Genomic DNA, 23,918 nt, shown 5'->3' with positions numbered 1-23,918 from the left:
ACTAGAAGCTCGGAGAGAGGCCTGGAACAGATCCTTCCCCAGTATCTTCAAAGGAGCATGGCCCTGCCAGTGCCTTAATCTTATGTTTAACTTTTTAGAACCATGAGATGATAAATTTCTATTTTTTAAATCTCTAAGTCTGTGGTACTTTGTTAAAGCAGCCTTAACAAACTAATGTAAGCAGTCACTCCCACATTTCCCCAATGCCATCAGCTCTAGGCAACCACTAATCTGCTGTCTGTCACTATAGATTTGCTTACTCTGGATATTTCATATAAATGAGATTATCCAGTATTGGTTTTGTGTGTGTGTGTGTGTGACTGGCTTCTTTCACTGTGTAATGTTTTTGAGTGCTATCCATGTTGTATAGCATGCATCTGTATCTCATTCCTTTTTATTGCTTTATAGTATTCCATTGTATGAATGTACTGTGCTTATCCATTCATCAGTTGATGGATCTCCTGCCTTTTAAACCAGAGCTTACTTGACTCCACTCTACAAGTTTGATTTCAGCAAATTTTTAAAAAAATTGAAGTACACTTGGTTTGTAGTGTGTTAACAACTGCTGTACTGTACAGTGATTCTGTTATATATATATATATATATATTCTATTAATCTTCTTTTTATTATGGTTTATCAGAGGATATTGAATACAGTTCTCTGCATTATACAGTGGGACTTTGTTGTTTATCCACTCTCTATATAATAGTTCACTACTCCTAACCCCAACCTCCCACTCCATCCTTCCACCAATCCCGTCTCCTTTGGCAACCACAACTTTGTTCTTTATGTCCACAATTCTGTTTCTGTTTCATAGATAGATTCATTTGTGTTGTATTTTAGATTCTACATATAAGTGATATCATATGGTATTTGTCTTCCTCTTTCTTAGTTCACTAGTATGATAATCTCTAGTGGTACTCATTTTGCTGCAAACGGCATTATTTTGTTCTTTTTTATAGTTGAGTGGTTTTCTATTGTGTATGTATATATACCACATCTTTTTTTCATGTTGTTAACACTTATTGACATACATAGTTCTTTTTAAAATTAATCTTTTCATTTTTTTTTTTTACAGTACACCTTGTTGGTTGTTTATTTTAAATATAGCAGTGTGTGCCACATCTTCTTTATCCATTCATCTATCAATGGACATTAGGTGTTTCCATGTCTTAGCTCCTGTGCATGTATCTTTCTAAATTATAGTTTTGTCTGGGTCTGTATCCAGGAGTGGGATTGCTGGATCATATGATAATTGTATTTTTAGTTTTCTGAGAAACCTCCATACTATTTTTCATGGTGACTGTACTAACCTTCATTTCCACCAACAGTGTAGGAGGGTTCCCTTTTCTCCACATTCTCACCAGCATTTGTTTTTTTGTAGGCTTTTTAATAATGGCCATTCCGACTGGTGTTAAATGGTACCTCACTGGTGTTAAATGGTAATTTTGATTTTCATTTCTCTAATAATTAGTGATGTTGAGCATCTTATCATGTGCTTTTGGCCATCTGTATGTTGTCTTTGGAGAAAAGTATGTTTTGGTCTTCTGCGTACTTTTGAATTGGGTCGTTCGTTTTTTTTTGTTGTTGAGTTGTATGAGCTCTTTGAGTATTTTGGAAATTAAGCCCTTTTCCATCACTTCAGTGGCAAATACATTCTTCTATTCTGTAGGTTATCTTTTTATTTTGTTTGTGATTTCCTTTGCTGTGCAAAAGCTTATAAGTTTGATTGGGTCCCATTTGTTTATTTTTTGCTTTTATTTCTATTACCTTGGGAGACTGACCTAAGAGAAGATTGGTATGATTTATGTCAGAGAATGTTTTGCTTATATTCTCTTCTAGGAGCTTATGGTACCATGTCTTATGTTTAAGTCTTTAATCCACTTTATTTTTGTGTTGGTGAGTGGATGTGTTCTAACTTCACTCATTTACATGCAGCTGTCCAGGTTCCCCAACACCACTTGCTGAGACTTTTTTTCCGTTGTATATTCTTACCTCCTTTGTCAAAGATTAACTGATGGTAGGTGTGTGGGCTTATTTCTGGGCTCTCTGTTCTGTTCTGTTGATCCACATATCTGTTTTTGTGCCAACACCATGTTGTTTTGATTACTGTAGCTTGGAAGTATTGATTTCAGCAAATATTGATTGAGCACCTATGTGTAAAGTCCTGTGCTAGGTGTTCTAGGGAGTAGATGCAAAGACCATATCCTTGCCCTCCAGCTGTTTACTCTCTGTGGGTGAGAATATACTCACGCAGCATAATAAGAGGCTGGTTATAGATTTACTTAATAGAGTTAAAAGTAAAGTGCTGAGGGAGCCATAAGGAAGGAAGAATTTCTGGTTGGGGGCTAGAGAAAGCTTCCCTAGGGAGGGTTCTGTGGAGCTCTGTCTTGTGGGAGCAAGGAGGGGAGGCTTTGCATGAAGGAGGGAGGAGAAATGAGTTGAAGAATGAGAAAGGAATTCAGACTGAGAAATTAATATATAAATATTTGGTCTGGATCTAGGGGAACCAAAACTGTAGTGCTAATAAACTCTTAGGAATTCAGTATTCCAGCTAGCCAAATCATTGTATTTCGAATGAGTGGTATGTGGCAGTGGGGAAGGGGTTTCTTGCCCTTCCGCAGTTGGGCTACCTGAGGATTTGAGTGGCTTAGAGTTCACATTTTTTTTTTGGTCCTCTTATTTTTGACCTTGAATTGGGTTCTCTCTTGCTTCTGGTAAAACCACATGGTCAGAGAGGTAGGTGTGATATTTTTAGGGAAGAGATGCAACTTAAAGCTGAGCTGTATTTCCTGTACCTCGATGAGTAGAAGCCCTTTGTCCACCCCTCTCCATTGAAGGGAAACTTGGGCTGAGCTGAGTGAATGGAGATGGACCTGGTGGATGGAGCCTTGGCCTGAGAGGGGCTGGTCCAAGGCAAATGTAGCTTCTTCTACAACTCAGAGTGGGTAGGGGGCGTCTCCTGAGAAGCAGGGCCTGGAGACCAGGATGCAGGTTGACGTATGGCTATGCATTTGGATTTGGGAGATGTGCTTGAAGTCCCACCTTACAGACCTAATTTTTCATCTTCAAGGATGTGCCTAGATTCTTCATCCAGGCTCTCTGGAAGCTGGAGGATATCTCTGCTCTTCAGCGTTTGTGCTTAGGAAATGGAGCATGATTATCTGGGGAAGAGTTCTCCTCTATGGGAGGAGGAGGCCAGTTCTGAGGCCTCTGGACTGGTTTTGTCCTGAGAATGAAGCCACGTTTACATTTTTATTCTGATTTTAAGAAGGTAACCTTTACTCTTTCTCTATTTAGAACTCAGTGACATACACACACCTTTGGTTGATACCTTGAATGCTGAATGAACAGGCTTTTGGGTACCCTGGAGCAAATTGCAAGTCTTGCTCAAACTCACCTAGGAGCAGTTATTGGGTCAGAGAATCCCTGGTTTTTCTAACAAGAGTTTCCAGTGTACTGGGCTTGAGTTATTACTCAAGTTATTACTTGAGGATTACTCATTGGGAGTTCTTAACTTCCTGTCTCTCTTACTTTCTCTTCCTTCATTTAACAAATACTCTTCATACCAGGTATGTGGCTGGCATTGGGCTAGGTCCTGGATGTTCCTGCAATAGTAACAGCAAGCAAGACACTATCTGCTATCTTGGTGCTTGCTCAGTGGAGGAGAAAGATAAGCCAATCATTATTGACCAGTGTGGGGCATGCTATGATGGGGAAGTAGAAGGTTCTGTGGGAGCATGGGGAAGGGGAACCTACCCTGGCTCAGGGGTTGGGAAAGCCTTCGAGGAGGAAGTAAAGTAAAAGGAGGAAGTAGAGGGGTGGTAGAGTTGGTTTTTACAAGGGGGTGAGTTCCACCCAGGGCCAGTAGCAAGAACAAAGGCCTTTGTTGATGATGAAATTAGAATAGAAAGCAAGAGGAAGGAAATGGTCCAGGTAGGCAGGGGAGAGTCCTTGAAGGGCCTTGTAGGCTCATTAAAAGGGTTGGTGTGTATCTTGAGGGCAACAGGAAGCTGACAGACTATTTTAAAAGCCATATAGTGACAGCATCCAAAGCATGTGAGTAAGATTACTTAGATTGAAGTTTGGAGGATCGATTGAAAGGGGCAGGACTGGCAATAGTAATCAGACCCATTCAAAAGCTTTTTTAGAATCTGAGGGGGAGATGATGGTGATCTAATTTAGGGAAGAGGTTGCAGATACAGGCAGAAGAGGTCAAATTCCAGAGATATTTATAGGGTGGCATCATGGAGACCGAGAGATGGCTTGAACATGAGCTGAGGAACAGAATGGCTTCCAAGGCCAATCTGAGGTTCCTGACTTGAGAAAGTAGGAGGACAGTGGTTTGAGTCCCAGGGTTTGTCCTTAGCTGGTAGCAGAACCTTGGATAAGCCACTTCTCTTCTCAGATCTTTAGTTTTCCCATTAGTTGAAGGTAACAACCCCTACTTGTCAGCTTTGCAGGCTTGTGGTGGTTGGGTATCCACTGATGAAATCTATGTGAAAAGTAGCATCTGATACTCTTTCCCTGACCCTAAAAGTCCTGGCAGAAGCGAAGTATGTTCTTACCCTGGTTATCTTTATAATTTGGACTCTTTGTATGTAGACTTCCCCCCTTATCTACAATTCTAAGCACTTGGTCTCCCAGGAACTGGTGAGGCCTCGCTGAGGGCCTCCTTGTGGATTCTCAGATTGACTTGTGCTGAAAACAATGATCTCATTTAGTGGGTGGAGCTGAGCCAGACTCCTCAGCCAGTTTAAGGAGAATTGGGGTCTTTATGACTTCTGTACTTATGGCTGTCTTCCAGGCCCCTCTGTAGCGCCCATGTGCCCCACTGCCCCCTTTTCCTCCTCCTTTCACCCCTGAGGTTACGGGTTTGCAGAAAACTGGCAGCCCCCATGTTTTCTTCTCCTGCATCAGTCTCCCTGGAGAGAGATCCAGATGGGCCACGGGGTAGAATGGCTGTATTATATCAGGCGTGGTTTCTCTTTCCAAGTCCCCCTTCCCGGGAAAGGAAGGACAAGTCATGGGAAGGGATTCCCTTGGAGGAAGACTGAAGTGCTAAAGAAAGAGGGGATCTGAGTGTTGGGAGAGACATTAGACTCCTTGTATGCTACAAGCTCTTTATCTCACTTTAATGTTGGATTGGGGGCTTCGGTAAGAATGCAGAGGTTATACTGGCCTTTCATTTGTGTGATGACAGGAATATGGCTGTGGAAAAGGAGATTAGCAGTGCTGAGGATGGTGAGTCCCTGATCCCTAGGCAGCTCTTCCTCTCTGTGTTTTCCGCACACCCACACTCATGCACAGGCACCCCTCCTCCAAAGCTGTGTAGGCAGCTTGTTAGGGGAAATTGGAAGTTGATTGCTGCTCTGGTTTGCAGTAGTTCTAGCAAGGAAGGAAGTTTTTGGCCAGCCCAATAGGTTGTAAAACAGAAACTTGGTTTCTAGGGACCAACTAGTAAGACCTACCTTCTGTGTGGCCTGTTAGTGTTTTCAAAGTACTTTCACAGATGGCCTTGGAAAGAAAGAAAAATCAATTTATGACTACCTGTTCAAGTTCTCAGCTGTAACCAAAGAGATTAACAAGAGAAAAACAGAAGTTTATTAAAGCGTATACATGGGAGATACCCAGAGAAAAATAAGTGACAGTTGGAAGTCAGGCTTCTGTAGCATCTTCAACAAAAGACGTTAAGTTTGTAGAGAAATGGTAGGAAAAAGGAAAGAGATTTTAGGCTTCTAAAGGCAGTTAACTGTGGGAAGGTAAATATTTGGGAAATGCATGGTAGATAAAGATTGGTTTGTAACATTTGTTGTGTAGATTCCTCTGGTACGTCTCCAGGCTGATGGGGCCTCGAACCGTCTCTGGTGATTAGCTTTTGTCTTTCCTGGTAGAGGACCTTTGAGAACTGATGTCTCGTTTTTAGGCAAATGGAAGGAGGACAGGGAACTTTCCTTGTATTTGCTTCTTCTCAGTTGCCTTCAGCTCAGAATGATCATTTTACTAAAGTTGCACATCCGGGGTGCCATGATCTGCCACCCCTTCAGCCCCCTCTAATCCTCATGAGCGAGTTGCCACATCGAGGGCAGGAAAGCAGTACTTGCCTCCTCTGCATCACCTAGCACAGTGCCTGGCACATGATTGCCCTCAGTACGTATTTGTGGAATGGCTGTCCCAAAGAGGCCCTGCAAGTACACGGCCTGAGCCAAGAATTCAGAGCAAATACATGATGAATTCAAGCCGGGAGGGACTTGGCCTTCCTGAGGTCATGTGCCCTGTAGTTTGTACCATATTATGCTGCTTAATATGCATCCATTGATGAGATTTCATGAACATCCTTCCTCTCTGCCTCCTGGCAGTGTCTGGATAGCCCAACTCTTGGATTATTTACTGCTGATGATTAGCTAACTTTATTTAGACTGATGGGTTTTGAAGCAAAATACAATTGTGTGATGTTGGTAGGTTGCTTTTGTTCTTTTTGAAATTCTACATTGGTAAGAGTAGGGGGGGGGAGTACTGAACAGAGAGCCTGATTATATACATAAAGATTTTTTTTTTGTTGCTGTCTGAAATTTATTCACCAATCCCCCTCCTCTCCAAAAAACTGCTTTATGAGAAGGGTATGAAGCAATGGAGTGAGGGAAAAGCTGAAGAATTAAGACTTGAAAAGGACAGGGTCTAGGAAGTCAGGTGCTCTCTTCTGGTGCCACCAATGGTGTGTCTCAGGGCCAGTCGTTTTCACCAGGTGTCACTCATCTTGAAATTCAATGAAATGAGACCTGATTGTCCTAGTTTGTTATGACTAACTCCAGGTGACCCAACTCAGCATGCAGCAAGAGGGGAATATTTCTCTAAATGCAAACTTGGCACTATTTTCCCAGGAAAGTGTCAGAGATACTAGGCAGTCCAGGATGACACATGTCTACTGTGATCTTGGAAGACTTTCCAAGTTCAAACCTTCTTGATGTGTGCATTTGCTATGATTTGTCCTCTAGCATGCTGGGAAACACTGGGCAAGCTTTATCAAAGTTACTAGGGTATTTAATCAGAGCTTTAAAGGGACCAGGAACTCACATTTAGGGCAGGTTCGTTTGTGGTTTTCATTTTTTGTTTGTTTGCTTTTATTCATGGGTTGTCCTACCTACTCCCTTTTTCTAAGCATATTTTCAAAGGTCCTGTGGTCTTAGAGGTTTCTTTTCTTCACTTGACCCGTGTCTTATCCCCAAAGTTTACTATACAGTTTAACCATTGCCTCTTGCATTGACTCTTCCTTCGGGTTAATTTGATAACTGTGGTTATTTACCAGAAACTGTTTGCTAGTGTGTTAGTCACTTTTTTTTTTAGCTTTCTCAGAAGTAGTAAACTTCTGAGTAGTACCCCATTTCCCTGAACTCTTCTTATCCAGTTCATAAGTGCCTGTATGGGTACTTTACAGGACATTGCAGAACAAACTTATAAACTCTTCTTGGGTGAGCCATTCTGCAGGCCTCTTAGGTCCCTGACAGTTAAGCATCCCCATCCCAAGAGGTCAGCCCTGTTTGCACAGACAGGTTATTCATCGTGGAGGCAGCCAAGAGTGAGGCCTGAAGAGGATTAAATGAAGGCCCTGCTGGTCAAAGGAGTAAACACTGCTCATCCAAACATCCTTCGGTCAACAACACAAAAGCCAAACACAGGACCAGGAGCTGGTCGGAAGGGTGCCAGGTCTTGTAGGGACTGGGAGAAGATGTAATGAGATGTGATCCGTGAAAAGCAGTGTTGATTTAATGCATTGTTTGGACACTTCCTTAATAGAAGGAAAGACAACATGCTTTGGCTTTATGCCAGGCTTGTGGGTGGCACCATCTTGCTTTGTGGCACTGCTTCTGGAGCTGGCCCTCTGGCAGCCACGATGCTTGATCCAAGTGAGTGATTGCAGTAGAGATCTACTCTTTATATCAGAAGCAACCTTTGAAGACCCCGCTTCCTTGATTTTCTGGTCCCTCAAAGAGAAACGCCTCTGCCCAAGGAGTGCCTCTGCCCGTGGGCCCCTTATTTGGCTTTAGGTCCTTGCCTTTGGCATGTTGCTTTGTTTCCATTCCTTTGGAGTCAGAGGTGAAATGAGCACTGCTTTGGAAGTCTTGGTTCTGAGACAGACCGAGCTCTCTCCTCCCCTTTTCTTTCTTGCTCTTTGAAAACAAAAGACAACAAAACACTACTTACTGAATCTGTTATTTTGTCCCAAATATGGACACTAGCTATTAGACTAGAATATCACTTTCTGGCTTTCAAAAGCTCTTCCCAATGTCTGCCTGTCCTGGGTATTACCATTTCCATTTGAGAGAAAGGGAAACTGAGGCTGAGGAGCTTGTGACGTGCTTAGTATTACCTCTCTAGTTAAATATGAATATGGAAATTTCCAAACATACCCAAAAGGAGAGAGACTAGTATTATTAAGACCTCAGAAACCCATTGTCTTGGTTCAAAAATTACCTAGTTTTACCCCATGTGCACATAGATGTGTGTGTGCATTCAGTCACTTGTGTTCGACTCTTTGTGACCTCATGGACTGTAGCCCACCGGGCTCCTCTGTCCAGGCAAGAATACTGGAGTGGGTTGCCCTTTCCTTCTCTAGAGCTTCCCAGTCCAGGGGTTGAACCCAGGTCTCCTGCATCTCCTGCATTGGCAGGTGAATTCTTTACCAACTGCACCACCTGGGAAGCCCATGTGCACATAGCTAGTCCTGGAGAAAATGTTAGCAATGATATTTGTAGAAACAAATACTTTATACTTTGCAAAGAGTTCTTTTGCTTTTGTTCATTTTATTTAACAGATATTCATAGAGACTTTTCTAACTTTGTATAACAAGTCTATGAAGTAGATTCTATTATTCCCCCATTTTATAGATGAGAAAACTGAGACTCAGAGTGGCTAACTAATTTGTCCAAAATCACAGAACTTAAAAATGTCATAGCTAGTATTTTGAATGTATTTTCTCATTTGATCCTCTCAGTGGGGCTATGAGAGCATAATTATCACATTGTTTATTTGCAGTCTAGGAAACAGAATTTAGGTGGCTCAAGTGAAAACAGTTCTCTTTTTCACTAAATAGTGAGCATTTATCTAAGTTTTACTTATCTAATTAATGAGGGAACCAACAAAATGATAAAACTGGTTTAAAAATTGGATAGATAAGGGAAACATATATATGTGTATGTGTATATATACATATACATTTCAATAGTGGACAGAGAATGCTGAGATAACATTTCTAAATTACATATAAAATTGGTTAATATCCTGGGGCAATAAAATCATAACCTTTCAGGTTATCTTTTCTGTTAGGCGGAAATCCTTTGCATCGATGTTGTATCTTATTAAGTTTTTACAAGTTAACATCTGATCTTACAAGGTTTTACAAGAGCTGCCTTAATTAATTGTAAATAGTCTTTCAAAGCTACATTCCCCCCAACGGAGTCCAAAGAACCTCAGTCAGGCTTCTCAGAGTCTGCAGTTTGTCAGTGCTCTTGTATAACATTGAAAGGCACCACCGTGATCTTTTGCCTCATTTTCAGGGTTTGAAATGACAACTGGAGGGTGCAACTGGTACTGAAACCAAACCTGTCTGGGCCCTGGACTTGCCCTCTAGGTTGGGCTGGTGTCATCTTTAGATTTTGAGAGGGTGCTTTAGGAGGCTGGAAATGAGAAAAATAATTAAGAATGTTAAAATTGGTACAATGGAGTAGAATTCCCAGAGCCTGAAAAAGCATCACCTGGAAAAACTATTAAAAAGATAGATTTCTGAGTCCTTCTCTAGAGACTTAAATTCGCAGTGGGGCCTGGGGTTTTATATTTTTCCACAGCATTTCCGGGTGTTGTGTTACTGTGGCGAGTCCCATAATGACCGCATTAGGAATTATGAGTGAGAAATGAAAGAGCCTGTGTTACCAGCACCACAGGTGGACGGGGTAAGGGTGCAGCTCCCCCAGAGAGAAGAAGAGGGACCAGCACAGCTTACCTCCCAAGCATCACCAGTGTATAAGTGCCCCAATGCTCTTGAAAGAGCCAGATACGAAACAAGACCTGGGAGAAGGAGGTGTTATTAAAAACAGCCACTGGGATGAGCAGAGTAATGTTTATGCTGAGCTTGTCTGGGTAGGTTGTTTTTCAAGGTAGTTTGGAAATTGTTATCACTTTGTCTTCACTCATTTGCTTATCTGTAGCAGCAGGGTAGGGGGATTGAACTCAGGAAGATGTTTTGCAAATTTGTTTTAGTCCTGTCACTTCTCTTTACCCAGAAGGAGTTTTAGAGAAGCTTAGAGAAGCATTTGAAATTGTTCTGACAAGTCCATAGCCCTTACGGGCTTCCCTGGTGGCTCAGTGGTAAAGAACCTGCCTGCCAAGCAGGCGATGTGAAAGTTTGATCCCTTGGTGGGGAAGATTCCCTGGAGAAGGCTCCCCACTCCAGTATTCTTGCTGGGAGAATCCCATGGACAGAGGAGCCTGGCGGGCTGCAGTCCATAGGGTCGCAAAGAGTCTATAGAACTTAGCGACTAAACAGTAACACATAAGCATTAGGGGACAGTTCTGGATTTGAGGGCTGTGAGCCTTGGCAAAGGCAAGTCAGGGCTGTTGCGACTGCAGTGTGTTTGGGGTCTGGCCGAGTGTACAGTTTCCAGGCCACCATGGGCAATTCTGTTGTCTTTCTCTGGAGAGTAACCTTACATTTTTATGTCCAGTAGTTGGAGGACAGTTTATTTCCCTAGTTGGGTTTTAGAAGGTGCAAAGAGTCAGGAGATTGCTTGAGGACTTTGGGGCCAGGGCGGCCAGGCTTTCTCCCAAAGTGAGCACTGCAGTGAGCCTTGGGATTGTGTGTGATCTCTGCCTGCCGACGGGCTTGTGAGCCCCGAGGGCACGGGTGGGAGGCACTTCTTCAGAAACTGCTTTTCCATCAAAGCCAGAAAAAGGAGGGGGCTGGGTGGGAAATCTTGGACAGTCCTCTCTTCCTGGACGCACATCACTCACAACTCGTTTCCTGAAAAACCTAATACACTCCAGTGGTGAGAGACAGCTTCCTGCAGATCTGCTGAGCCAGCCCCTTGTCAGAGAGGAGATGAGAACAAGATGTGGCTGGAGAAGGGACGGCTGGGCTGAGCTGGGCTGCTCAGCGGCTCTGCGGCCCTGTCTCTGAGGGGATTGTCTTTGGTGGTTAGAGCAGTGCCAAGGCACCTCCTAGGCATGGGGACATAGATGGACCTAGCTTGGGGGCACTGGGAACATTTAAAGCAGGGTTTTATGAATCAGTACAATTGCACAGATGGTGGTGACAAAACATGACGCTTCCTTTTGCTTCTAAAAGGAAGGACAACCTTCCTGGCTAATATTGCAACCTCATTTGGGGAAAGGGTTATTTAGAAAAAAAGCAACTGAAGTAGCGCTGAAGTCCTTACATGTCCATCCTCTTTATCTTGCCTTGTGCTTTGCTACCCCTTTTCTCTTCTCTGCATATATTCGCACATCTAAGAGCCAGGAGCCCCCCTTTTGTGGCATCACATGTTCTCAAAGCTGCTGTCATCACCATGAAATTGTGCCTTGAACTACTGTTGACAATGGTTTCGTTTTATGCTTCTGCCTTCTAATATGCTTTTTCCTTCCCTGGAGAAGGAAATGGCAACCCACTCCAGTACTCTTGCCTGGAGAATTCCATGGGCAGAGGAGCCTGGCAGGCTACAGTTCATGGGGTTGCAAAGAGTCAGGCATGACTGAGCAACTATCACTCAACTATCACTTCTAATAGAGACAGAGCAGACAGCTGCTTAAAAAGTGGTCTGGTCTAACAGACTTGGCTTTGAAACCTGCCTCTGATGCTGTGCTGTGACAGCTTGGACAAGTTACAGGTCTTGAGGTCGCAGTGTCCTCATAGGTGTATTGTGAAGGTGAAATGACTTCACACTTAAATAAATACACATGAGCTATTTTGATGGCAACTTTTTGGGGTTTCTTTAGCTCAGAAAGATACAGGGTGCGATGGATGCAGAAAGGTGATACAGGTGGATATTTCTGAAGTTTGTCTGCCTTAAAAATATGCTGAGAACTTGTTGTCTAGGGTAGTGGTTCTGCATGAGAATCATTCGAAGAGTTATTACAACAGATGATTGGGCCGCAGTATCAGTTTCCGTGTTCTTCAGGCCATCTGGGATGAGGTCGGGCAATCTGCATTGTTTTTTGGTTGTTGTTTTTTTTAACAGTCTGCATTTAAACTAGTTCCTAGGTGATGCGGATGCTGCTGATCCTGAAAAGGGCAGTTAGGTGGAAGAGTTGTTTCATGTAGACTCAGAAGACAGAATGAGGCCGGTGGGTACAGATTACAGAGAAAGGGTTCAGTGTAACAACTTTCTCTAACTACTGTATGTGGTCAGGAATGGAGTGGGTGGTCTGGAGATGTCCAGTGCAGGATGGCCATTTGGCAGATCCCTACACAAAGTACAGGATTCATTCGTTTGTTCATTTATCCATGCATCTACTTTTTCACAGAATAAACCTGCCTGGTGCTAGGAGCTGAGGAGAAGCCTTGAACAAGGCAGCCGTGTGCTCCCTGCTCTCAAGGAACACATAGTCTAGCGAGTGTGGCTTAATGATTCTCGAGGTCTCTCTCAATGCTGAGGCTATGAGTGACAGAGGCAGAACCTCAGAACAAGAAGGTTTAGAAAGATGCTCACCCTTCTGAGGACGTGTGGCTGAGAACTGACAAGCATTTGGACTCCTCTGAGGTTGTTTGGATTGCTCTCTTTTTTGGATCATCCTGGTGTTACTAGATGAATATTCCACCCCACCCCCCAACTCCCAAGATGCAGAAGGGGCTGAGGATGTGTTTCCAGGAGTGCACTTACTGTGGAAACATTCACGTCTGGCACCCGGGATCAACCATTAGATTCTGAACTCCTGACTGGCTGTCCATTATGCAGTCTGTGAAAGTAGACCACAGAAATGGGCTGCAGGAATGAGCTCATTGTTTTCTCGCCTCTTTCAAGTGATATACTGGGGAGTTAATGGCTGGGGGGAGTTGGAAGGAAATAGGTAAATTCCGCCAGTTTTTCTCGGTTCTTCCCATCACAATCCCCGTTGAAAGCAATTGTGATAATCACTAACATTTCCTGAGCTCCACTCTGAGCCAGGCCTGATTTTAAGCTCTTTTCATGCATTATGTCATTTTACTCTGATGACAACTCTGTTGAGCAGAAGAGGAAACAGAGGTTCAGAGAGGTAAAGTAACTCCCTCCTGGCTATAGAGATAGTAAATATCAGAGCAGGGGCGGAAGCTTAGTCTCAGGTTCCGCACCGTGCCCTAAGCTCCTAGCATGCTCAGTTACTACCTCCTTCATTCACTCATTCATTCATTCAGTAATTAGCTAACACATCCTTCCTTTGAGTAAATGTTAAGCCTCGATATATACTGGTGAGCAAACAGCTTGGCCTCTGTCCTCCTGGGGCTTAGAGTTTATCTCCTTCAGACAAATAAGTGACTGTTCCCTTAGATCCTTGGCTGGTTAGATGTTAAAGAGAACGAGGAAGAAAGAATCTGGCAATTTAGCTACTGACCCAAACTTGCCATGTGAATTGGAGTTTCTCTACACAAACTAGGTTTTCTGCTTTGCTTTGTTTTTACATCTCCCTACTGAGTTTCTTTTCTTGTTCAAGGCTGGATGTTGAAGGGCTTGATACCATGCAGGAGAAGATCCTTGTGGCATTTGCCTTCTGACTGTGCTCTGTGGGTGGAGGGGAATCTGAGAGTCTGGAGTCCCAGAACTTAGAGCTGGAAGTGACTCTGGAGTGACCCTAGAAACCCTCTTCAGTGACCCTGTCTTGTGGGAAATGTCACCTCTTACAAAACCAGGGTGGTCCCTGCGGATTCCTTTGGCTTTCTGTGCTGGCCTCAGCTTGTATTTTTTTTCTTTTTTTAAAAGGCAGTTTCAAATTAGATTTTCCGTTTTCAAAATAAATACATGATAATTATTTTTTTTAATCAGCCAGTTTTTCAGAAATATACAGCTTACATTGTGAACATCTTCTGTAATCCCCTGAGATCACTGCCACTACTGACAGGCGTGTCCTTCTCCGGCTATTGTCAATGCATGCCCTGGTGTATACTGCTATTACTTTTTCATTTAAAGGGATTTTAAAAGTACATACTTTCCTGAAATTTTTCTTTATCTGGCCCCATTTTAAACATCTTCCCCTAGTAAAAGGTACAGATCCACTTAATTCTTTTTTGTTCGAGTCCAGTTTTTAATGATGCCTTCCATTGAAAACCATTTTGCTTCCTGACCTCGATTTTCTTTAGATTCATTCTGCTTTTAATGTGGCTGAACTAGTTGAAGAATCCATTTGGCATTTTTATTTCTCTTTTAACTTTCAGAGAAATTCTCTAAAAGCCTTATTTGGGGTCACCTTGCCTTGGGCGAGGGATTCTTAACCTCAACTTCTAGAGGTCTGTAACAGGAGAGAAACCAACATCCAGTTTTACAAAGGAAAAAAAAGAAATATTGAAAAGGTAACACACAGAACCAGGTCTCAGGAAATCTGAACTGTTAGGTCTCATAAAAGATGGGCAAGGAAACTTCCAGAATCCTTGCAGCAGGAACAAAGGAGCAGATAAATAGCTCCCATCTGTTACGTTCTTGCAGCATTACTCCATTGGCTTGGCTTGCACAATGGGCCAAGGCTAGGTAGGATACCTTGATTGTCAGTCTTAACAAAACCTGCAACAGGGAGGAGGGATTCCCTTAAAGAATGGTTGGTGTGCTGATACCAAAAGTTAGTGGATGTGCTGGAAAAATAGTCAATTAAGGTATACAGTAGGGTCCATAGACCCTGGGAAATTCTGTGAGTGTGTTTGCACATGATCTTCCCAGGACCCAGAACAAATTAAGATCTAATATCACTGCTTTGGTGGTCAGCAGCATCTGGTTGTGGCTGGATTAAGTGATGATCCCAGTGAACACAAAATTCATAACAACCTTCATTCTGTTTTTCTTTTTATTCCTTAAGCCCTTCCATAAGGCTGCCCTGTTCCTTTTGCATGGAGATCCTTGGGGGTAGTTCTACCAAGTTCAGTTAGAATCTCTGGCTACTGTTCCCAGGAGGGTAAAGTCTATCTTCTAAGGAGACAAATGTCTTTTTTTATTCTATTCAGGCACCTTTTTGCTCCAGCCTACACAGAAACTCATTATACTCCAAGTGGCGATGCTCAAACCACCACCCTGAAATCCCAGGTAAGTTCAGATCAACACATATCTCCCGGGCAGCTTCCCTGTCCCAACCCCACCCCTAGGAAGCCAGGAGAGAAGACAATGCCTCCTCTGAAGGAACTGTTTTCCCTGACTGAGATCCAGGGAATGAGTAGGAAAAACAACATGAATTTGTTGTTTCATGGATTTATAACGCTTTGCTGGCTAAAAATGTGAAATAAACCATATTTGAAGCTTATTGCATCTGATTAAAATTGATACAAATCACTGAATTACCCACATCCTAACAAAAATCTAAGTAAAAGAAATGATTTGCTGTTGTTTCACCCAGTCAGGTGTTAGTTGCTTTTTCACATGAGTGGGTAAAGTTTTGTGGTCTGCTTTGTCAGTGTGAGTTTAGGATGTGAAGATTTTCTTATTTTGCTGCTGTTTTCATATTGGCTATTTTTCTCCCTCAAAATTGACTCTGACTGTTAGCACAGAAATTTAAGAAAAAAAATTTTTTTTAATTCATTTATTTTTGGCTGCATTGGGTCTTAGTAGCAGTGTTCGGGCTCTCTAGTTGTGGTGTGTGGGTTAGTTGCTGCCCGTCATGCAGGATCTTAGGCTTCCCTGGTGGCCCAGCAGTAAAGATTCCACCTGCAATGCAGGAGACAAGGGTTTGATCGCTGGTCTGAAAAGATCCCCTGGAGGAGGAAATAGCAGCCCACACCAGTATTCTTGCCTGGGCATTCCCATGGGCAGAGGAGCCTGGTGGGCTGCAGTCCATGGGCTTGCAAAAGAGTGGACCATGACTTAGCAACTAAACAGCAACCACAGGTAGCATCTTAGGTCCCGAACCAGGGATCGAACCCACAGCTCCTGCAATGAGAGATGAACTCTTAACCTCTGGGCCACCAGGGAAGTCCCTTGTACAAAGATTTGTCATTTAAAAGCTGGTCTTTCAGTTTTAGTCTTTTAGTTTGCTTCATCATGCCATTTGGTCACTGGTGGACATTTAAGCTCATGAATCACACACATTTCATGATTTGCTAGCTTTTCCTACAGGTGACCTGTTAGAATTTGTAGGATTAGAGTGGTGGTTTTCAATTAGGAGTGACTTTGGTTTAAGTCATTTCTTAAAACCTTTGTTGAATTTGTTGGTAACTAACATAATAAAGCAAGGAAAATATGCTTCATGATGATTTATACCAATTTTGATCAGGTGCAAAATAAACTAAAATGTTCTATTGGTTTCTTTGGCCATGTTAGCCAACAAAGGAGGGGAGGCTTGGCAATGTGTGGAGATAGTTTGGATTGTCACGACTGGGAGGTGGCTGCTACTGTCTGGTGGGTAGGGGCTGGGGTGTGCCAGTTACCCTCCAGTGCACAGGCATCCCTCCACAGCAGTTATCCTGTCTCAAATGTCAGTGGTGCCCAAGTTGAGAAATTCCAGATTTGAGTGATCTTTCTCAGACTCTATTCTTGCCTGGAGAGTCCCATGGATAGAGGAGCCTGGCAGGCTACAGTCCGTAAGGTCATAGAGAGTCGGACACAACTGAAGTGACTTAGCACTCTCAGACTCTATGCCAAAGAGCAGGGGTGAATGAGAAGGGAAGATGGATGCAGGCAGGAGGAGCAGTGTCTTTTGCCTTTGGGGTCGGGCATCATGGGCTTTCATGGGTGTAGACCTCGGAGGTGTGCTGTGTAGGCAGCACAGTGCCTCAGTGCCCCTCCAACAGCTTCCTGTGGAACCCGAGATTCCCACATGACCCCATCTTTAAAATAGCCCTGCCAGTCTTTAGAGTAGCCTAGAAGACGATGACAGCCACTATCAGTTGTTAACAGCACAGATGAGTTGATCAGATCGCCCTTGAGTGAGGAGAGGGACACAGGACAGTTATTTTTCGATGGGGTCTGTGAGGTCTGTAGTAAGTAGGCATTTGCGGGGCTATGTTGGATCTTTGGATGTGAGAATCAGTGCTGCCTTCTTCACAGACCTTCCTGGGTGGGGAGGGAGTGGCCAGTGACTGCAGCAAAGTAGCCCATGTCCTGTCATCTCTGGGGGAGCTGGCCAGCTGTGGCTCCACACCTTTTCCATGGCCCCTGGTTGAAACTGCTTCCTCCCTTCAGACTTTGGTTCTCTGTCCCCACCGAGGTGGGAGGGGATGGACAAGCCTCGGAAGCCCCTCACCATTGTGACCTCACAAAGCACCCTCCTCTGGGTTGGGCTCCTGCACTTCTGTACCCAGAGCCGAAGAATGGGTCTCAGTGCATGAGTCTGCCATGAGCTCATGCTTCCTGCTATGAAAGCCCCCTCAGGGTGGCCCCCTCAGGCCGAGAAACCGAGAAGGAATGCGATGACTTCATGGCTGTTGTGTTCATGTACTTGTTCTTTGTGCTCTCAGGATTGGGCAGAGATCTTGTGAGGGCCTTTGAGAAACAGAGGGCCGTGAGAGAACTTCCCATCCCTCCCAGACAGCCCCTCCTTCCCAAAGCTATCGTTGACCAGGGTGCATCCCAGCTAAAGTAGGGGAGACTCTGTTTTCTTGTTCAGTACATCCCCTCCTCCTGGGCTCTTGCAAAACCCCCACCCAGCCCCGGGGACTCCAAGTCAGCATTCTTATTTGGGAGCTGAAGACTCAGAGAGAAATGGGAATGGAATAAACCACTTAGCTTCAGTTGACCCAAGTGTTATGGACCACACTCTCCCACAAAACTTGGCTGGGGGTAGTGAGAGTTCTGGGAACCTGATCCTGCTCATTGCCAGGCCCGTGGGTCCCAGCCCTGATCTAGGTCAGGTCACGGGGGGAATGGTCTGTGAGTGTGTTCCAGTAGAACAAGTTGCAGAGTTTGGGGTCTGAAGCCAGGGTTTTAGTCTTGGCTTTAACCAGCCGTGTGACCTGAAAAACCCTTTCAGCCATATTAACGCTGAGTTTCCTCATCTGAAAATTGGATATGCTAAGATATGACTCTCAGGGATATGGAAGGGTAAGATGAATCACTGATTTTTATGGGAATTTATAAACATCTCTTCCAACACTACATTTTACAGATGAGGAAATTGAGAGATGATGGGAAAAAGGAGCATGCCTTTTTGCTTGCTCTCAGTGAGCAGCAAGGCTTAGACTAACACCTCAGTCTGGGTCAGTGTTGGAAGATAATAGAGCTTTTTTTTTTTAATATTTATTTGACTGTGCTGGGTCTTAGTTGCAACATGGAAACTCTTAGCTGCAGCATGTGGGATCTAGTTCCCTGACCAGATATTGAACCCCGGCACCCCTGCCTTGGGAGTATGGAGTCTTAGCCACTGGATCTCCAGGGAAGTCCCAATAATAGAGCTTTGACAAATTAAGCCCATGTACTTTGCTGGATCTGCTTTTGCTAAGATAGGCTGACTGTGGAGCCTGAAGTCAGGCTGCTGGGGTTTGCATCTCCACTTTGCACTGTGGCCCTGTGAATGACTTGAAACCTCTCCAACTTTATGAGAATGAGAATAAGAGTATCTACCTCATAAGACTATGATCAGAATTAAACGGGAAAAAAAAAATCTCTGTAAGTTGTTTATCCAGGAGCAGGAACTGGGTAGATATTATCTCTTGTTGTTAATAACAGTAAGTGGCAGGCGTTATTATGTCACGTGGTGATGTGTGTGAAGACCCTTTATATATTTAAAGCTTGTTACACTGCAGTCACGCCTAGAGCTGGTTGGTACTGGAACCGGAGAATGTAGACAAATGGCTTACTTAACTGTCTCCTGGTTCACATGCCTGCCTGCTGGGGACCAGGGAACAACCGCAGTCAAGTGTGGTCCTGGTGATGGCTTACTCAGACTGTTAAGTGGGCGAATGCCAGACATTCCCGATTGGCCCTGCTCACAGGACATTGGTGGGGAAAGATAAGGCTTCCGTGTCTGCAACTGCATAGTTTACATCCTTTTTAAGACCTTAGAACCAGACTGTGCTCTGGGGATTTTACCTTTTTTCTCTTTGCTCCAACTTATCTCTTTTGACCTATTTGGGACGAAGTTTATAGGAATGTGTCCCTTGTTATCAGTCATAGGTCTGCTGAGGACAGCCCTGGTTTGTGTCTGTCTGTCTGGTTTAGCGCTTTATCACTCTCAGCAGAGTCCTGCTTTGTGTCATAAATACTCTGGCTACCCTACTTATCAAACACTCTGCTGACACCTCAAACTTTATTTCAAGCCATTCTTTATGATTTATATCTTTGTATGACTTTTAAACTACAACTGGCTCTCACAAGATGCTAAGTCCTATGAAGTTTGGACTCTACTCACTGTGGTGTCTTAGGGCCCAGCTCCAGGCCTGGCACATCGCAGTGTGTAGCCAGGAGGAATCCAGCTGGGTTGGGAAGCCCAGATGGCCGTGACATATGCCCTGGTGGGAGCACAGCAGCAGGCCTGCAAGTGCCCATGGACACAGGTGCAAAATCAGGTCGGGTCCAAGGAAGATGGGTGATAGATAAGTTCCCTAGGGCTGCTGCAGCGAAGTACTGTAAACTTGGAGGTTTAAGACAATTAGAAATGTGTTCATTCACATCTCTGAAGGCTAGAAGTTCAAAACCAAGGCCATGCTCTCACTGTAGTCTCTAGGGAAGGATCCTTCATAGCCTCTTGCAGCTTCTAGTGGCTCCTGGCCATCCTTGGTACCCCTTGGCTTCTAGTTTTATCACTCTAATCTCTGCCTCTACCTTCAAATGGCCTTCTTCTTGATGTGTGTGTATCAGTGTCCTTTTCTCTTTTTATAAGGATACTAGTCCAGTATTGCCTCATCTTGATTTAGTTATATCTGCAAAGACACTGTCCCAAGTAACATCACATTCTGAGGTTTTGAGTAGACATGAAGTTTTTTTGTCCGTACCACATGGCCTGTGGGATCTTAGTTCTCTGACAGGGATCAAACCTGTACCCCCCACACTGGAAATGCAGAGTGGGTAGACGTGAATTTTGGTGGGGACACAGTTCAGCTCTCATGGGGGCTGGTCACAGAGGTGACTCCAGTGGTGAGGCAAGCTTTTCGGAAGCCAGTGTTTCCTGTGACCAGCATCATGTCTTAGAAAGAGATCTGAAATCCTGGCTTCTCCAACCAGCAGAGAGACCTTCAGCAAATCCCTTTGCTCCTCTGAGTCTCGGCTTCTTCATTGGTTCAGTGGGGACGATGGCATCTGCCCTGTCCCTCCTCCCAGGAATATCATGAGGATCAAATAAAACAGTGGCTGGGAAAGCTCTTTGCAGATCTAAGGTTACGGTAGGTGTACAGTCGTCCCTGACTGTCTCGGGATGCCGGCATGGCTGACTTGTCAGTGTCCTGTGGTCTGACCACCACTCTCTCCTTGCTAGGATCACTGCTTTTACCACGGGACCGTGAGGAAGGCGGAGCAGTCCAGTGTCACGCTGAGCACCTGCCGGGGAATGAGGTAAGAGGCCCCAAGAATGGACTGTTTAGGACAAGTGGGGCCGGCCTTGGGCAGGGACTTTGAGAAGCTGTCCATAGAGATTGTGTGCAAGCCAGCTCTGAGAAAGGCTGAGCGCAGGAGGGATAACGGAAATGATAATCCTTCATGATGATGATAAAAATAACCCACAAATTCACTGGGATTGAGATACTCTTTCCTGGGGAACTTGAGGTTTTACTATTATTCGGGTATGTGGAAGCCAACGGAGTATTAGACAACTGCCGTTAGAAAGATGGTTATACTCCAGACCCCAAGAGGACCGGTCATGCCATGCTTGGTGGGGGGCACAAGCGTCACTCAGAAGGCAGAGGGGGAGAGGGAATATGGGCAAGTCTTTATCATGGTTTCTGTGGGAGAGAGCAGGCAAGGTGGATAAGTGGGCTTAGGACTGGTTAATTTGAATAGTTTCAGTGGGATCTGAGGCATGGGGCTGTCCCTAGGTGCCTGGTACCTGGCCCTGGGGTGAACAGGCAAGAGGGTGGTGGCCCAGAGAATGAGAGCCCCATTGGAACAGCATGCTGTGCTCACTGGTGAGTTCTGTCTCAGGGAACTGGCTAACCCTGGGGGCAGGGGCAAGGTCCCAGATGTCAAAGCACCAAAATACTGGACATAAAGGACACTTGAAATTGATGAGTTTGAGCATTTATTCCCACTTCTCCTTTGTTCTTCTCCAGTAGAAATGCTTATAAGCAGTAAAAAGGGAAATGGGCAGCTAGTGAAAAGAGCAGGAAGAGAAGGGAGGAGCAAGGATAATCTTCAGGACAGGAAATGTGAAAAGTTCCATCTAGAGGCATGTTGGAAAGAGAGTGACTTCATTCTCTGAGCCAGACAACATGGCTTTGAGCCAATAGCAGTTGACCAGCTGTGTCACTTGTAAAATGTGGGTAAGGGAACTAGACCTCTGTTATATTGTGAGGATTGCACACTGAGATAGCACAAGAGCATAGATTGTGCTAATAGATAGCTAACTGGCCCGTACATACGGGCACTTGGTCACCTCCCAGACCCTTGCTTCTTAGGTGAGGCCCAAAGAGGTGCGTCATCAACATCACCTAGGAGCTTGTTCAAATGCAGTATCTCAAGTCCCACCCAGAGCTACTGGATCATAACCTGCATTTTACCAGGATCCCCAGATGACTCGTGTGCAAGTTATAGTTTATACCTGAATATGTATGTCCCTTGAGAAGATGAATTCTGTCTCAATATCTGTTTCTGTCCTCCAGCCTACCCTGGTGCTTTGCATATAGTAGGATTTATGCATGTCTATTGAAGTAATAAATATTATTTATTTATACTCTTCCCACCTCCCCTCCTTTTGGAAAAGGGATGATGATTTGAAAAACCTGATTGTCCGTACTCATTGCCTCAGTTTTAATAGCCTATACTATGTAGTACCTGTACCCAGTGTGTTGGTAAACTAGCTCTGTGAAAACAAAAACAGAAGAAAAGCCCTTATTTTTAGCATTTGCTAATATAGTGATAAAAATATTCCCACCATGACCAATTCAAAGCTGTCAATGTGATGTTACTAATGGCATCATTGGAAAGATACACACATGTTAGCTCTCATGAGCCAGAAAGAGGTGTTCCTACACGTACCCTTCCTCTCTCTTGATTGATTCAGTCAGTAATCATTTCTTTTTTTAAATTAATTTTTATTGGAGTATAGTTGATTTACAGTGTTTTGGGTTAGTTTCTGCTGTACAGTAAAGTGAATCAGTTTAACATGTCCACATATCCACTCTTTTTTAGTTTCTTTTCCAATATACGTTACTAGGGAGTATTGAGTAGAGTTCCCTGTGCAGTACAGTAGGAACTTATTTGTCATCTGTTTTATATACAGTAGTACATATACATCAATCCCAGTCTCTCAATTTATCCCTTCCCCTACTTGTTTTCTGCATCTATGACTCTGTTTCTGTTTTGTAAATGAGTTCATTTGTACCATTTTTTTTTTAGATTCCACATATAAGTGATGTCATAATGTTTATCTTTGACTTACTTCACTCAGTATGGCAGTCTCTAGGTCCATCCTTGTTGCTGCAAATAGCATTATTTTGTTCTTTTTTTATGGCTGAGTAGTGTTCTCTTGTATATATGTACCATACCTTTTTTTATCCATTCATCCATTGATGGACACTGATGATTGCTCCTTTCATTCGGCAACTTAATATTGGGTGTCTGCTCTCTGCCCGTGCCCTACACAGGTGGAGGGAAGACAGGCATATAAAAGTAATCTCCTGGGCCCTCAGTCTCTCGTCTGTAAAGTGGGCATGGATGATAGGCATGGTGGACAATGCTAAGTGCTGTGTTAACTCTACAGCTTGCAGACAGGATTACTATCATCTTACCACAGTGAAGCCATTCTGAGACTCACCCAGGCTCACATGCCAATGTGAGGCCCATCATGCTGCTGATCCCATGTGTTTGTTTATAAATCGAGCCATGTCTCCTCTGTAAGGCTTCAGGCTGAGTCGGCCGGAGGGAATTAGGCAGGAAACAAGCTTTGGCTGGGAGGCCATAACAGTGGCCCCAAATCCCCTGCTCAAGTGACCTGATTGAGCCCAGCCAACTCCCAGTGGTGTTTACAGGCCCAGCCACCGCCACCTGCAGCCTGCAAGTAAACAACGTCTGTCCCAAGGAGGACGGAAGGGAACGCGCAGGTGCAACTCACTTCTCTCTGCCTCTTCCTCCGTCCTCTTGGTCTGCAGCAGTGGGAACTTGGCCCAGCCTCTTATAAATCATTCCCACAGCCATGCTGACAGGGGAAAACCGAGTAAGCCATCCATGTGTTTCTGTTTGGCATGCTTACCTCTGGTGGGGTCCACCCGCCTTATTTTCCCAGCCTTCTCGCTAAGCACCTTAAGAAACCAAGGGTGTCGGTGGGCCTGACTGATTTAAGAGCTGGAAATTCAAGCCAGATGGCTCAATTCGGACTCTGGAGAAGGAGCAGCTGCAGCAGCAGCAGGCTTCAAACCCATGTAGCCCTCACGTTGTCCCCCCACCAAGGCTCATAAAGTGACGCTGCAATGGAAAATCTCCATAGCAATTGTGCTTCTCTCCTGGAAACAAGCACTTTGTGATTTGGAGAAAGTAGGTAGGATTTATACCAAGTAGGATCCTCAGGGTGATGATCCAGATCCAGAGGAATTCAGCTAAGTTTCTAGGCTGTTGCTGGGTCCCCTTTTCTCCCCCAGGCAGTACTTTGGGCTAATTTAACTGAAGAAGTAATACAG

The 23,918-nt window shown here is 44.3% G+C and overlaps 1 protein-coding gene across 2 annotated transcripts in view; it reads left to right on the top strand.

Annotated features, from left to right (window-relative positions):
• ADAM19 (ADAM metallopeptidase domain 19) overlaps positions 1-23,918 on the top strand; it is an 86,324-nt gene that overhangs the window by 18,795 nt on the left and 43,611 nt on the right. The window contains exons 4-5 of one of the 2 annotated variants that reach the window (XM_020893442.2): positions 15,174-15,252; positions 20,567-20,643. In XM_020893442.2, coding sequence (XP_020749101.2) covers positions 15,174-15,252; positions 20,567-20,643 — 156 coding nt within the window. Of the gene's footprint in view, positions 1-15,173; positions 15,253-20,322; positions 20,475-20,566; positions 20,644-23,918 lie in introns of those variants that run through there. The other variant, XM_070465713.1, reaches the window with a different exon arrangement.

This window comes from Odocoileus virginianus, chromosome 3 (assembly GCF_023699985.2).
Source record: "Odocoileus virginianus isolate 20LAN1187 ecotype Illinois chromosome 3, Ovbor_1.2, whole genome shotgun sequence".
NCBI lineage: Eukaryota > Metazoa > Chordata > Mammalia > Artiodactyla > Cervidae > Odocoileus > Odocoileus virginianus.
Note: the sequence above shows the minus strand (reverse complement) of the source record. Positions and strands in the feature narration are given on the sequence as shown.